The sequence below is a fragment of the Pinus tabuliformis genome, chromosome 9 (genome assembly GCF_031772625.1).
Source record: "Pinus tabuliformis cultivar Carrire ecotype Pingquan chromosome 9, CPIR1, whole genome shotgun sequence".
In the NCBI taxonomy this organism is placed as follows: Eukaryota; Viridiplantae; Streptophyta; class Pinopsida; order Pinales; family Pinaceae; genus Pinus; species Pinus tabuliformis.
This window is the reverse complement of record NC_142307.1, coordinates 984,426,092-984,441,553: the sequence shown is the minus strand read 5'-3', so window position 1 is coordinate 984,441,553 and position 15,462 is coordinate 984,426,092. Positions and strand designations below refer to the sequence as shown.

At 36.4% G+C, this 15,462-nt stretch overlaps 1 protein-coding gene across 4 annotated transcripts in view; it reads right to left on the bottom strand.

Annotated features, from left to right (window-relative positions):
• Positions 1-15,462, bottom strand: part of LOC149152033 (histone deacetylase 15-like) — a 318,098-nt gene that overhangs the window by 56,834 nt on the left and 245,802 nt on the right. For all 4 annotated transcript variants that reach the window (XM_089438338.1, XM_089438340.1, XM_089438341.1 and 1 more), the window contains one exon: positions 8,716-8,887. In XM_089438338.1, the coding sequence (XP_089294464.1) occupies positions 8,716-8,887 (172 nt within the window). The remainder of the gene's footprint in view (positions 1-8,715; positions 8,888-15,462) is intronic.

Below are 15,462 nucleotides of genomic sequence, written 5' to 3'. Positions count from 1 at the left end.
AGTCTTGGGTCTTGGTTTTTGGTCTTGCAAGTCTACATTGAATTGATTCTATAAGAAGAGAAGTTCTTTATGGATTTTCCCCTGGCTTGGAGCCTATATTTTGTGTTCATCTCTGTATGGTTGTGATCTTCATTGTTTTGGCATTTATTTGATGATAAGAACATAAGCATAATCAAGAAAAAGAAACATAATATCACAAATAACTGTCAAGGAAGGAAAAGTCAAATTAAAATGTTGCCCTAATCAATTTTCCAATAGATAGTAGGGTTAAATTTGTTAGAAAATCAAAAAGGCAGAAAGATTTTCTTATATAGATAATTACTTGTGATTATTTTACCTTTATGTTCTACTTTTATCTTTTAGTTCATCAAGCAATTACCAAAACAATAACACAAGGGCAACAGATGTACGCAGACAACCAGGGCAAAACCACTATCTAGGGGAAAACCCAGTCAACAATTCTTCCTTCAATAGTTTCTCGAGATAATCCAAGACTCTAGACCCAGACAGAGATTCCCTCCACACCAAGTCAACCCTCAATCCTTCTTGCAAATGACAACCCTTCACAAGCAGCTTCGACACAGTAGCAGCATTGACCCAGCAGCAGCTTCAACCAAACTTGGAGAACTTCGATCTCCCTTGATACACCTCATAATAGACTGAGCGTTGTCCCAAAATTTCGATCTTGAAATCTTCTATCCCTTTCCAAAAAAACGCACTTCCTTCCAGTTCCTTCTTTATCCCTTTCTCAACTTCGCATTATTCCAACTTCCAGCTTCAGAAATCGAACTAGATGTGAGAGAGTGAGATACTCCAAATGAATTCGAACTGCCTTGTATTTATAGCCTTCCAATGAGGTCAAATTACTCTTCTTGAGGCCAACTAGATCTTCTTGAGGCCGACTTGATGTGGAGGAGAAGAAATTCATTTTTGACTCAAAAATAATTCTTTTTACATGATTTGAAAGCCCGAGAAGGGTCTATTTTAATGTAAAATGACTCTAATGACTCAGAATAAATCCTAGAAGTCCTCAATGGGGACTTTGATCTAAAACATGATGACCCAAGCATGAAACCCATGATTTAATAAGTCATAGAAATAATAATAAAAATATTTTCTTCATTCTTTTGATAAATATATCTCAAATACATTTATGAAAACTAAACCTAGTTACAAATTTCAACACTCCCTCTTAACTAGGAACGTATTCATCAGTATAAGTACGAGGAAGACCTCAGAACACATGAACCATCAAGAATTTTAGGTACTGCAATGCCATGGACTAGATTCCTTACCAGGGAAATCTATCTAGGTGGGACTAAGATGGACTAAAGCTTTTAGCCTCTCTAGGTACCATCAGTCTTACTTACTAAACATCAACGCAGGGATCTAGGTGTGTATCCGAGGTCAGAGATCCATGACCAGCGCCACCCTCCCTACCTCGAGAACTAGACATCAACACAAAGTGTCAGCCATATATCTTCCCAGGCAATGTCTCACACATAAAGCCTCAACTTTCCGATTATTCCAGTCGGTAACAAATCCTCCCTGAACAAACAGATCGGCAACAAATCTCTCCAATTAAACTGATCGAAAACACTTAAGCATGTGAAAACAAGCTATCAAACTTCCGAGAGATTTATCAGTACAAACACAACTCGAATCAGTAACAAACTTCCAAATGTACATAAATAGATACAAACCTCTGGGGTCTTCCAGACAACTTGATGTTGCTTCTCAGCTTTTCATAATAGGACTTAAAGCTTTCCCAATGAATCTCGACAAAAGATTCATTAATCATACAACTTCCTTTCCTACTTCCCATGCAACAACATATTCCACAAATCGATCTGGCTTTTCTTATCTCAGCAACCCTTCAAAATGCATTCTCTAATTTCATCTATCAAGATGTCCATCATAACTATGATATGACCTCCCTCTCAACTAGGGAGATTCCATTCATCCAAGCTCCCTCTCAATTTAGGGAGATTTCTTTCATTCAGGCTCCCTCTTAACCTTGGGAGATTTCATCCATACTCCCTCTTAACATGGAGAGTTCTACCTCTTTCTACAACATTGGAGAATCCTTCATGGCTTCCATCCTTCTCATCAGAGTTATCATGATCATCATCATTCACATCATGCTTATCACATCAACTTTACTTTACGAGCATCTTCACCATCTTGAAGATTTTGTACCAGCACAACTTAGAAAGCAAGTACAACAAAATCTATAGAAGCATGAAGTTAACCATATCAAAATCACAAAAGCATTCAACTTTATATATCAGATGCCCAAACATAATTTCAAAACAAGAAACACATACTCTTCAACTTCTTAGTAGGGTTTTTGTCATAAACCCTAGACAACTTCATCAGGACTTTGAGCATTTCATAACCACTTTTATTACATCTAGGGTTTCAATGTTCTTCCAAAGGTATGACATAACCTACTACATCATATTGCAAACCCTAGAAACAATTCAGACAAATATAGATCTACAATGTATCTAACAACTTTCAGAGTTCATATGTTAGACTTCCTACTAGGATTTCATAGAAACCCTAGATTCCATACATGAGATTTAACAATCAAAACCATTCACAACTCAATCAACAACATGACTAGCTTCCACTAGGGTTTTTTGCAAACCCTAGATTTTTCTCAAACAATCAAATATCAGTCATAACTAAAACTCAGATTTCAACAATCTTACACAAATCTCAAATTATCACATAGTCATCATATATCATAGATTTGGACTTCTACTAAGGTTTAGTTACAAAACCCTAGAATTCACAAATATTATCATCCTACAGAATCAAACTTTGACTAAGGCTTAGTTCCAAACCCTAAGATTCATGATCATCAATAATTTGTTCAACTCATACATCTAGGATTCCATCATCATGCACAAGCACATCATAACATGTGTCAGTCAAACCCAACTATACAAATATCAATAAGAGTTAGACATATAACAAACTTGATCAGACAAGGGCTTGATCGGGCAAACACACACATGCCAAGGATTTCATTTCTAAGACATTATAAGGGTCTTTCTTACACACCTTACCAAACCCTAATGATCTAGGGTTTCAATATAAGACATAGAAAACACTAAATTACCAATACTTCAAAGCTTCAGGATTTCAAACATTATCATTCAACCCTAACAAGTTAGAGTTTCCATAACCATACCAAAACCCAAACATGACTTCATCAAAACATCAGACATTTTCTTTCAACAATAACCCTAAGTAGGTTAGGGTTTCACACATAATCATCGACACACCCCTAAGTTAGGGTTTTTCACATTGAACCTTTCTAGGGTTCCACAAGAGTAATCAAAGAAATGAGGAGGGTAGATTTATCTAATGATGAATCACCCAATCAAAAATCTTTAAGATTCATGAAAGCTAGTCACAAAGATGTTAGTAATAGTTATCAAGAATCAATATGGAGAGAGAAAAACTTGTAATTCAAAACATGCCTCTTCTTAACAAACCTTGTAATTCAAAACTTGTAATTCAAAACATGCCTTTTCTTAACAAACCTTATACTTCCAAGTTCCAATGCTTTGTTTTCTGAGGCCTTGTTCCTCGAGTCTTCAACAAGTTTTCTTAAACAAGGAAAATAAGAGGAGAAATGTGATTAGTATTTATGCAAACAAAACCAAATCAGTAAAGAAAATTAAAAATGAAAATTGGTAATAGGATACTTATCTTTGGAGGTTGATGAGGGCTCCCTCCAAGTTTTGAGGGATACCTATAACCTTAAAAACATATAAAAATGTTTTTCCAAAATATGTTAAACCTAAAAACTAGAAATCAAAAAGAAATAACTAAAGCTTAGATCAAAGAACTTTAGTAGTGTAAGTCCCTTAAATCCAATTCTTCAGGCTTAGTCTTCTTTGGAGATCCTTCTTCAGCGACATTGGCTTGATCCCTGCTTCTTTTCTTTTTCTTCGGATTGTTGGGGCAATCACTTTTATAGTGACCCATCTTATGGCATTGGTAGCATTCTATCTTGGACATATCAACCTGCTTTCTAGGTCCTCTTGACTTCTTAGAGTGTCCTTTCTTGTGAGAGGCAGAGTATGCATTTGACACATTTTCTTCTTCGTTGTTGGATACTAAAGAAATTCTCATTTCTTCTTGGGTGCAAGCATTCCACAATTGTTCAAAGGTGGGAGCTTCTTTCCAACTATTGATACTCGAAGCAAAAGAACTCCAAGTAGGTGGTAATCCCAATAGTGCAGTGATTACTAGCTCTTTCTCTGGTACTATTTCATCTATGGCTTGAAGTTCATCTCTAATCCTTGATATCCTTACAAAGAAGGAAGCCACAGTGTCATCCTTTGTCATCTTTGCAGTCCTTAACTCATTCTTCAAGCTTGCTACTCAACCAATGTTCTTGATAGTGAATAATTTTTTCAATGCTTCATACATTTCTTGAGCATGGTCTATATTGGCAATTTATGGGATAAGATTGCCTTTAATGCTTACCACCATCAAAGCCATAGCCAATATCTCCAATTCTCTATACTTCACCTGGTCTGCATCACTGGATTCTTCGGTAGGTTTCTTCACCTTCCCTCTAACCACATCCAAGATCTTGTTCTTTTCAAGAATGAGGTCAATTCTCTTCTTCCGAGATTTGTAGTTTGATGCTCCTTCCAACTTGTTCTCACTCTTTAATCTATTAGACATTGTCCTTGAAGATAGTTAGCTTCTTCTCTTACAAGAGCTCCTTATATGATCCCTAGATCAATCCTTTAGATTTCTTCTAGTAGATACTCAAGACTATCATTTTCCTCCTTCACCTTAGCTCTGATACCATGTTAGAAAATCAAAAAGGCAAAAAGATTTTCTTATATAGATAATTACTTGTGATTCTTTTATCTTTTAGTTCATCAAGCAATTACCAAAACAATAACACAAGGACCACAGATGTAGGCGGACAACCAAGGAAAAACCCCTATCTAAGGGAAAACCCAACCAACAATTCTTCCTTCAATAGTTTCTCGAGATAATCCAAGACTCTAGACCGAGAGAGAGATTCGCTCCACACCAAGTCACAACCCTTAATCCTTCTTGCAGATGACAACCCTTCACAAGCAGCTTCGACCCAATAGCAGCATCGACCCAACAACCGCTGCATCAACAACTTCTACCAAACTTGGAGAACTTCGATCTCCCTTGATACACCTCAGAACAGAGTGAGAGTTGTCCCAAAATTCGACCTTGAAATCTTCTATCCCTTTCCAGAAAATTACACTTCCTTCCAGCTCCTTCTTTAGCCCTTTCTCGACTTCGCACAATTCCAGCTTCAGAAATCGAACTAGATGTGAGAAAGTGAGATACTCCAAATGAATTCGCACTGCCTTGTACTTATAGCCTTCCAATGAGGTCGAATTACTCTTCTTGAGGCCGATTTGATCTTCTTGAAGCCACTTGGTGTGGAGGAGAATCAATTCATTTTTTACTCAAAAATAATTTTTTTACATGATTTTAAACCCCAAGAAGGGTCTCTTTTAATGTACAATGACTTTAATGGCTAAGAATAAATCCTAGAAGTCCTCAATGGGGACTTTAACCCAAAACATGATGACCCAAACATGAAACCCATGCTTTAACAAATCAAAGAAATAATAATAAAAATATTTTCTTCATTTTTTTGATAAGTATATCTCAAATACATTTATGAAGACTGAACCTAGTTACAAATTTAAACAAAATTCAATTAGGGCGTTCCATCATAGATGTTCGAGCTTAACTAGCTTGAATTCTTCTTTTTTTTGTTCCTTTTCACTCAAAATCTAGCACTTTACACCAGTGTTGCAAAAATCCCGATATCGCGATAAAATCGGAAAATCGCAATTTATTGAGTTTGGCAAATTATCGCCCAATTTTTACGCTAAATTTTTTTCACAAAAAATCGTGAAAAAACGCGATAACTTGAAAAAATCGCTGTAACTTTAAAAAATCGCGATTTTTTCATAAAAATCACGATTTTTTCATAAAAATCACGATTTTTTCGGAAACAAAAAAATCTTTGGGGATTAAACAAAAAAATAATAATAATAATAATAATAATTCTCCGAATTTTTTATGAGGAGGAGAAGCAACATGAGCAAGAGGTGACACAACCTACCCAGGCTACCCCTGTCACCAATAGAGGACGTGGTCTACCTCCTATATCTCCTAGTTCTTCAGCTTCTGGAGCACAGCAGAGCCCACTGCCAACTCCACCGGCATCTACATCTAGAGGGGCACAGGAAATCAGTAGTATTAGACTTTAGTTATTTGGTTCATTTCATTGTATATGACATTATGACTCATGATATGAAATACATTATTATATTTTTTGTTGATATTTTGAGGCTGAGTTGGGACTCAGAAGTCAAGACTTACTATTCAGGACATGATTCACTGTTATGTGTGATGTAGCACTAGAAATGATATTACTCATCTTATATATTAGTTCTTTTATTATATTTATGTGTCAATGTATTTATTTTATGTTGTAGATGCTTTAGATCTTAAAAAAATTGAAAAAAAAGGAATATTTTTGTATGTTATGATTTTTTCCCGAATTTTACCGATTTTTTTCCGATTTTTATGATTTTTCCGATTTTTTCCCCTCGCCAATAATATCCCGATAACGATTACTGCAACATTGCTTTACCTCATCGAATTTACCCTAGTAGGGTTGACATCATCCTCCCTATGGAATTCATGCCCTAGAAAAATCCCAAACTTAGCTAGGGCTTCAACATAGGGCTTAATTTGAAGGTTTTCCTTCTCATATGCAAACATTTTCCTTAGTGCTTCTATACTTAGGTATTCCTTTGCTAATCTATATCTTGAAACCCTATGCCCAACATGCCTCTTTTAGGGCTTAGCATATGATACGTTGCTCCTACACAAAAGATTATGTCCTTGTCCATTAAAGAAGTATCATTACTTGGCGTTTTATTTACATCAGCCATTTAACTTAGAATACCTTTTAGGTGAATATTGGGAAGCCCCCCTTGTGTAATTCGACTAAAGAGCAAGAGGAGAATTGCAAAGGTGATAGTGGTAATCCACCTCACTGTTGCAACAAATTCTACCTTCTGCCTTGTGAAGCCTCACACAAGGCCTACTAGATTTTGAGGCAACAAGTCTAACATTGCCCCATTTGGCCTAACATAGCCACTGACTTTTTTGTAGTGAGCTAAAATGTTGGATTATGTATTAGGCTTGCTACAAAAAACTAGGACATAATCAATGATGATTATTGGAATGCATGCAAATATTTGCTCCAATGGAACTACATAGTAAAACATAAAGTCAAACCTAAGGGTCGGGTAATAGGAATCGATTTATAGGTAAAGTATATGCATAAGAAAAGGTGGACGAGTTTTCATGACTACTGTGTTGATATGGCAGCACAAAGTCAGTTCCCATGGCTGATTTGAAAGGCCTTATATGAGATTTTTGTTCTAGGGAAAAGGAAGGATTAAGAAATGATCAACATACTGTCCGAGATTTGATGGAGTAGAAATTTATAATGGTCATATTTTATACTTCATAATTTTTTATAGAGTACTTTATTATAAAGTTACTTTATATTGTGATGTAATAAACACTTGTTATAAACACAAGTTATGATGACAAAATAATTAATCAAGTCACATAATCTGGTGCTGAGAGAAGTGTACAGTACATCTCCCTTATCAAAGCTATGCTTATGTAATAATTCTCATACTGTTGACTAATATGGTTAAATCACTCCTCTCTTCTATCTGCATATCAGGGGAAATTTTAAAGTTGGAAATTTATCTTAAAGTGTAGATATATTAGCTAATATTACTAGTCACTAATATGAAAACTATAATCTTTGGCAATATTTTTGTAAAAAGATTCAAGTTTCTAACAATTTTATATAGTCTCTATAAAACATTGATGATTTTCAGGGTAACCTAATTTTATCCTGTAAAATGTGGGCGAATCATTTTTAGAGAAATTGGAAACTGGTGAATCATTTTTTGGAAAAAGCATTGAAAATCAGCTCATCTGTGAAATTCAACCCCTAAATTTTTCCCTCCTGCATATCATGTATCTGTTATTGTGTATGCATTAAATCTGACAAGGTTTCCTTCTAAAGAAATGGCTTAGTTGATTTGGATCTTGAGGAGTTGCTCCCTGCACATTTAAGGCTTCATTGCTCAGAAAAATTCAGGTAAGAAAAATAAAATGGAAATTGTTGAAACCAAGCATTTGCATTGAAAGCCATGCAAGCAACCCCATCGCATATCTTGTAACTAAGAATGAAAGGGTTGATCAAGTACGACACCATGGCTTCTGAACTAATAGGCCCACCACTTAGATTGAGTAATATCTGTAAAGTATGCTTGATGCTCTATGCATAGGTGATTGTGTGAAATAAAGTTGTCCTCTCTATGTAGGGATGTAATTATTAATGATGGGCATGTGTTGTCAGGTTTTATAAACAGTTATTCAATATTTCATCCACTCTTAAAAGTGTTATAGCTTAACAAAATTTGATCAAAAGAATACAGCTTTTAAAAACACCATTTTAATTGACCTATATTAAAATTTTGAAATATGCAGTGTTTCATATTTTCTAAGAATATAAAGAAAGTTCAACAAGGAAATAACAAATACTGCTTCCCATCGAATGATAGAAGGGTTCGTGAAACTCACTTTTTTTACTGCCATACTGTGCTTCCCATTGAGAGCGCAACTTCTGGTCATGCCCCTTTAAGCTAGACCAATACTTTGATTGAATTTCAAACACTTCCAGAAGTGTCTGCAGTCCACCTTTGGAAGGCTGGATATCAATGGGTAGGGCTTTAGGATTATCACCAAGAAGTACCTGCATGTATTTGTGATACAAATATTGTTAGCATGAATAAACTTTTGCAAAAGATTGATAGAAATTTTGGAATTAAAAAATAGAGACAATTTTTTGTCTTTTCATAAACAATATAATCATTTAGGGAAAAAGACATACTTATTTCATATCTTATAAAGAATAACCATTAATTTGATAATAAAAAAAGGTGGCAAACTGCCAAGAGACCTTGAATGTCTCAAATTAGAAAGATTCATAGTTATTATCATTACCATCAGAATCTTGGATAAAGCACGTAATAAATCAGATTAAAAGAGTACATAAGTGTTGCACATATTGCGATAACCAAATTGTACCTTGCTGGTACTATCGCTGGAATTTAATGAGATAATAACTGAAATTATCACAAGACGATCATAATTATCACCCTGCTGCTTTTTTTGCGATTTAAAGCCTTCGGGTAGGGTTTTTTCAGGTCATTTTGGGTTTTTATGTTGCTGAGATTGAGCTCTGAAAGGAGAAGCCACCTTGTGACCATATTTCAACCAGCAAAAAAGGGGAATTCCGTAGTTTTATTTGTCATTAGCTGAGTATTTGTGGAGTGAAGATCTACTCCAATATACCATTTCCATATTTTCAGGTATGTTAAAAAAAAATTGCCTTCCTTTCATTCGTTTTTCAAGATCTAGTATAGGGTATCCAATGTTCATTAGATATAACTCATTTTTCTCTCTTTGAATGGAGGATTTAATACTTATGTATCTAGGGTATTTTAATTGGAGCATGTTTCATGTTTTTTCAATTTTGTGGATTTGTATTCTATTTCTAAGTTCCACTCTTTTTTTGTCCCATAGGTTTACAAATTGAATCAGTGCTCTAGAGTCTAGACTATAGAGTCTACACATTTCAAGAATCAAAATGCCAAAGCCATTGGATCCAATGTGACAGTATGGTCTACCCTATGAGCATCATAATAGAATGAGGTTGAATTGCAAGCTATGTGGTATGGAAATGTTTGGTGGCATCAGCTGTTTGCAATACCACACTAGAATACCAGGGAATGAAGTGGAACTTTGCCTAGCATCCACCCCATAAATTATCCATATTGCAAGCCAATCCATTTTTCAAATGCATAAAAAGAGAGAACAAATGGAAGAAGCAAGGCTTGAACTTGCAAATAGATCCACAAGCTTCATGGCCCCTCAGCATTCTCACCTTTCTTTGTGCCAAGATCCATGCCTGGGAGAAACCTTCTATTCCATCAATGATGAAATCAAAGGAGAAGGAACAGGCTGACAAAATTGTGGTGAAATGCTTTCTATGGAGTGACATACCATTCAACATTGCCAAGAACAGCCCATTCTACCATTCCATGTTTGAAGCTGCTGCCATTGTTGGTGCAGACTACAAGGGCCATTCTTATAATGACTTAAAGGGCATCTGCTTCAAGGGGAAAAGGATGATTGCATAAGGAGATTGGCTGAGCTCAAAGAATCATGGGAGATCACGGCATGCATCGCTATGTCAAATGGTTGAACAGATTGGAAGCGCAGGTCCATTCTGAATTTCTTGGTTAATTGTCCCAGAAAGCCAATGATTATCAAATCTATTGCTGCATCTAAATATGTTAAAGATGCACAGTTATTATCCCAGTTATTGGATAACTTCATCCAGGACATAGGTTTATAGTGTGTTATCCAAGTCATTACAGACAATGATGCTAACTATGCTGCTACTAGCAAAGTGCTCAGAGAGAAGTACCAAAGCTTATATCGGACTCTTTTGTGCTGCCCATCGCATTGATTTGATGCTAGAGGACATGTGAAAATTCCGTGGATCAAGGAAATTGTTGAGGTGGCTAGGGTTGTTACAAGATATGTTTACAATCACATATTTGTTCTAACACTCATGAGACAGTTCACAGGGAGCAAGAAATTTGCCCGTCCTGCTATCACACGTTTTGCAACTAGCTTCATTTCTCTTCAATCTCTCCACAATTAGATGTTGGAGTTGCAGATAATGTTTCTCTCAGAAGAGCAGAACACTTGTGTCTATAGCACTAAAGTGGATGGGCAAGCAATAGCCCGACTTGTGAGACACAACCAGAGATTTGGATGGGAGTGGAGGACTTGTGTGCTATCCGTGAACCTTTGGTAAAGGTTATTTGTTTGGTTGATGGTGAGAAGCACACAATGGGCTACTTGTATGAGGCCATGGATAGGGCCAAGGAAGCTATCCATTGATACTATGAGACAAGGGGGAAGAGGGATTCACTAGACAAGATAAGATATGGGGTGTGATTGATGAGTGATGGAACAACACTCTCCATCATTCGATTCATGCAGCAAGGCTCTACCTCAACCCTACATTCTCTTATGCATGTGGATTTAGGTTTGATGCAGAGGTTATGGATGGATTTTACTAATGTATACAAAGGATTGTGTTGACTTCCGCTAAATTCAATGACATTTCCAAACGAATTGAGGTATATAAATTGAGTTTAGGGACATTAGAATATGATATGGCTATCCAAGAGAAGAACACTAGGATGTCTAGTAAGTTACAAGTAAAATTTATTTCAATTTCCAAATTTCAATGTGTTTCCCTTCTATGGTTATCTACGATTCTATTTGAAATTTTGACATTTGTTACTTAATGGAAAATTGAAATATAAGTCATTGTCTTTCCTTGGAAATTTGAATCCTTTCCATTTATTTGTTGTAGATGTTTGGTGGGAAAACTATGGTAGAAGAGTCCCAAAGTTGCAAAAACTTGTCATCGAATGCTAAGTCAAACTTGCAGCTCTTCAGGGTGTGAGCACAATTGGAGTGTCTTTGAAAAGATACACTCCAAGAAGCACAACAAGTTAGAACTTTTCAAATTTAAATTTAATTTTGTTTATAAGTTCATTAATTTAATTTATGGCATATGCCTGTGGGACATCATCCTGATTCCTCTAATGATTAATCACAAAATGCCCCTCATGCAAGTTAGATGTCCACTCCCTCAATGACATGGTCTATGTCTACTACAATCTCAAGTTATGGGTTAGGCAGATAAACAAAGTACTTGATACAGATGCCATTTCATTGGAGGCACTTAACACCAGGAGTTTGTAAAGGGTGGAGACAGAGAAGCATATCATGGAAGAGGCATCTAAGTGGTTGGAACAAGAGAATGAGGAGTAGGAAGAGGATGCTCCACTCGTAGGAGAGAGACTTGGAGCAGGGGGGGGATATTGAGAGTGTGCCACACTACCACGGCCACCTCCATAGAGACTGCCAACTATGGGAAGAGGCAGAAGACATCCCACTGTTGATTTTCTAGTTGCAAACAAGACTAGAACAATTTTCAAATTGATAACTACTTCCAATGATACAATTTGACTTCTCTATAGCATTCCGATAATTAAGCAGTTATACTTGAAAACTTCAACGATTAACTTCAATAGACCAGTAGAGACCACAATAACAATGAAACAAGAAGACACCAAATTTTCTTGGGACAAAACCACAAAAGGTGGAAAACCTAGTAATCTTTCCTTATGAGAGAGAGTTCAATTCATCAATTGTACATTAGAATATTCCAATCAAAATGCCCACCTTTGACTTCAATAAATGCCAAGTCAAAACCAATCAAATGAGAGAAAAAGTCAACAAACTACTCACAGTCAAAGTCTAAACAACATGGCCAAATTTCAGCCTAAGGCTACTAGACAAAAAGCTGAAATTCGGTCTTGCAATTTCCACAGAAATTCAATCAAACCTCAGAGTTTGACCTGTGGTCAAACTTCAATCAACAACCCATAAACATAGACGAAATTTTGGTCAAAGTATAGTCAATGAACCACAAAAAACTTAGCCTCCAATCCTTAGTCAAAATCTCGATCAAACAACAAAGCAACGAATCAAGTCAACGTTGGTCAACAAAAGTCAAATAAGTTGGTCAACACAGAGATAATCCTTCTTCTTCTCCTCGCACGTGTGAACAAATCCCCTTGATTGGTCAAACAAATGAGTGGTGTTGCAATGCCAAATGAGGTCCAACTAATGTTAATTTATATGTGAGTCAAGAGCTAGGTTTTGATCTTAGGTCAAACCCCTTCAAGTGGTGGGGCCAACCCAATGTTGCATGAAGCAGGGACGAAGCAGGGACGTTTTTTTGGAAGTGGGGACGCGGAAGCGTCATTTTCCAAAAATCTAGGGAGCGAAGCATCTGCGGAAGCGTATGCTATATATATATATATATATATATATTTGCATTTATACTCAAAACAAACATCCCAAATACCAAATTAGTTGTAGAAGACATGAAAACATGCATATTTTTGCATAAATCAAGACAGATATAACATCCATTGTACATTAATGATTAATTATTCGAGCATCAACCATCTAGAATCTAGATTCTTCTCCTCTTGTCTAGCCATTGCCTCTACCTCGATTGTCTAGGGATATTAGTCAACATTGCCCAATTTTGATCAAACTACCTAATTCAAGACTTAAAATATGGTAGAAAAAGCTTAACATGACTGATCGATGATTTTGACTTGATTGAAAGGTAATTTTTTGCTAAGGGCGTGCCGCGTGACAAAGGAGTTCAACAATTAACACCACCAACACTAGGGTACATATAGGGCTTGGTGCTCTTGATTAAATGATAATCACATACCTTCATACTTGATATAATCTAATGAAATGCCACAATCCCATTGATCCTGAATTCCTGAAAACTGTTAAGTCTGCTGAATTTTGAATAGGATATGAAATTCTATTTTCTCCATATGAAGTCCAATGAGGCTGGAACCACTCTCAAACATCCTGAGTCATTTCATGGTAATGTTAAAAATTTAAGTAAAAGGGTGAAAATGAAAAATAAAGGAGAATGTCACTTTTACTTTAAGAATTTAACATTACCATGAGGGAGCATCTGCTATATTTATATGTTTTTTGCCTTCATTTGTCACCCTAACCCAAGGTGGACCCACCCCCAACAAGCAAACTCACCTAAAATAAAAATACAAAAAAAAAAAAAAATTAAAAAAAAACGATTTTCTAAACGCTTTTCCGGAAGCGTACACTTCCTCCTCCGAAGCGCCACGCTTCCGACGCCCGAAGCGTCGTACAAAGCGCGCTTCCGAACCACGCTTCCGAAAAGTCCAAGAAGCGGCAAAAAAAATCAGAAGCACGCTTCCGGCGAAGCTTCCTAGGCGCTTCCGCAAGGGACGCGCTTCCGGGCTTGGAACCGGGGGGGTGCGCTTCGTGCAACATTGGACCAACCTATCCAAATGAAGCCGACTTCGACAGCTAAAAAAAAAAAATATATCCTTCAATTTTTGCCAATCAAAATACCGATCGTAGCTAGTATTTTCAACACTCCCTCTTAGCCACCGAGGTACTTTTCATTCTCTCTCAAGATCAATCTCAGCGACCAATCCATTGGTCTCTCAATAATGACCTAAGGGAGAGATCAAATATACAAGTCTCATCATAAGGAAATATACATAGCATCAAACTCATCCCACAAGCCAAAACCAATTTCATCAACGTTAGAACCTAGTCGACCATGGGATCAATCAATATGAGGCCAAACTCTCCAACCAAATGAAATGGTTTATCAATCAAGCACAATGACCCAAGAGAGTACTCAAAATCAATGTTGCACAAAGCGGAGACGAGGCGAGAACGTTTTTTGGAAGCGGATCAGCGAAAGCGTCATTGCCGAAAAATCTAGGAAGTGAAGAGTCTACTCTATATATATATATATAGATAGATATTTGCATTTATATTAAAAAAAAAATCCAAAATACCAAATCAGTTGTAGAAGACATGAAAACGTGCATATTTTTACATAAATCAAGATAGATATGGCATCCATAGTACATCAATGATTAGTTATTCGAGTATCAACCATTTAGATTCAAGCAATTACAAACATACATCAAATTTTTAAGCAAATCATAAAACATAAAACATTTAGAAGAAAAAATCATCAAACATTCAAGTAATTTATCTAGCAAGTGAGCAACTGTCAACATGAGTCATGTCCAAAATTCAAATAATAATGTTTACAAAATAGGCCACTTGGCCACCACCAAGACTCAAGTACACAATGAACTAGGAAGAGTAGGATAAAAAATTTCAAATTCACAACAAGACTATAAGTCTAATCTATGACAATAGTAGTAAATTGTGAATATATCTAGTATCTACTAACCTCTCCTTCCACCACCAACGGTACATGAGCCTCCACGTGGTGGCAATGAAGAAGATGGTGGCAGTGAAGAAGATGGTGACTCTGGAAGTTGTGGCAGTGGAACTAAGGAAGATGAAGCCCCTATAGTTGGTGTTGAAGCATGGAACCTGGGAACCGGATGGGGATGGCATTGTAACTCAATCATCATCATCCTGGATAAGAGTATCCTCCAATTGCTCTAATCACAACACTCCATGCTCCAAATTGGGCTCCTCTAGATTTTTGCCCTAAACCTTAAGGTCTTTATTATTCTTTGCATCATCACAGTAATGGGACAACAATCACAAGTTGTAGTGAACATAAACCAAGCTCTCTACCTGGTCTGAATTTAACCTGTTCCT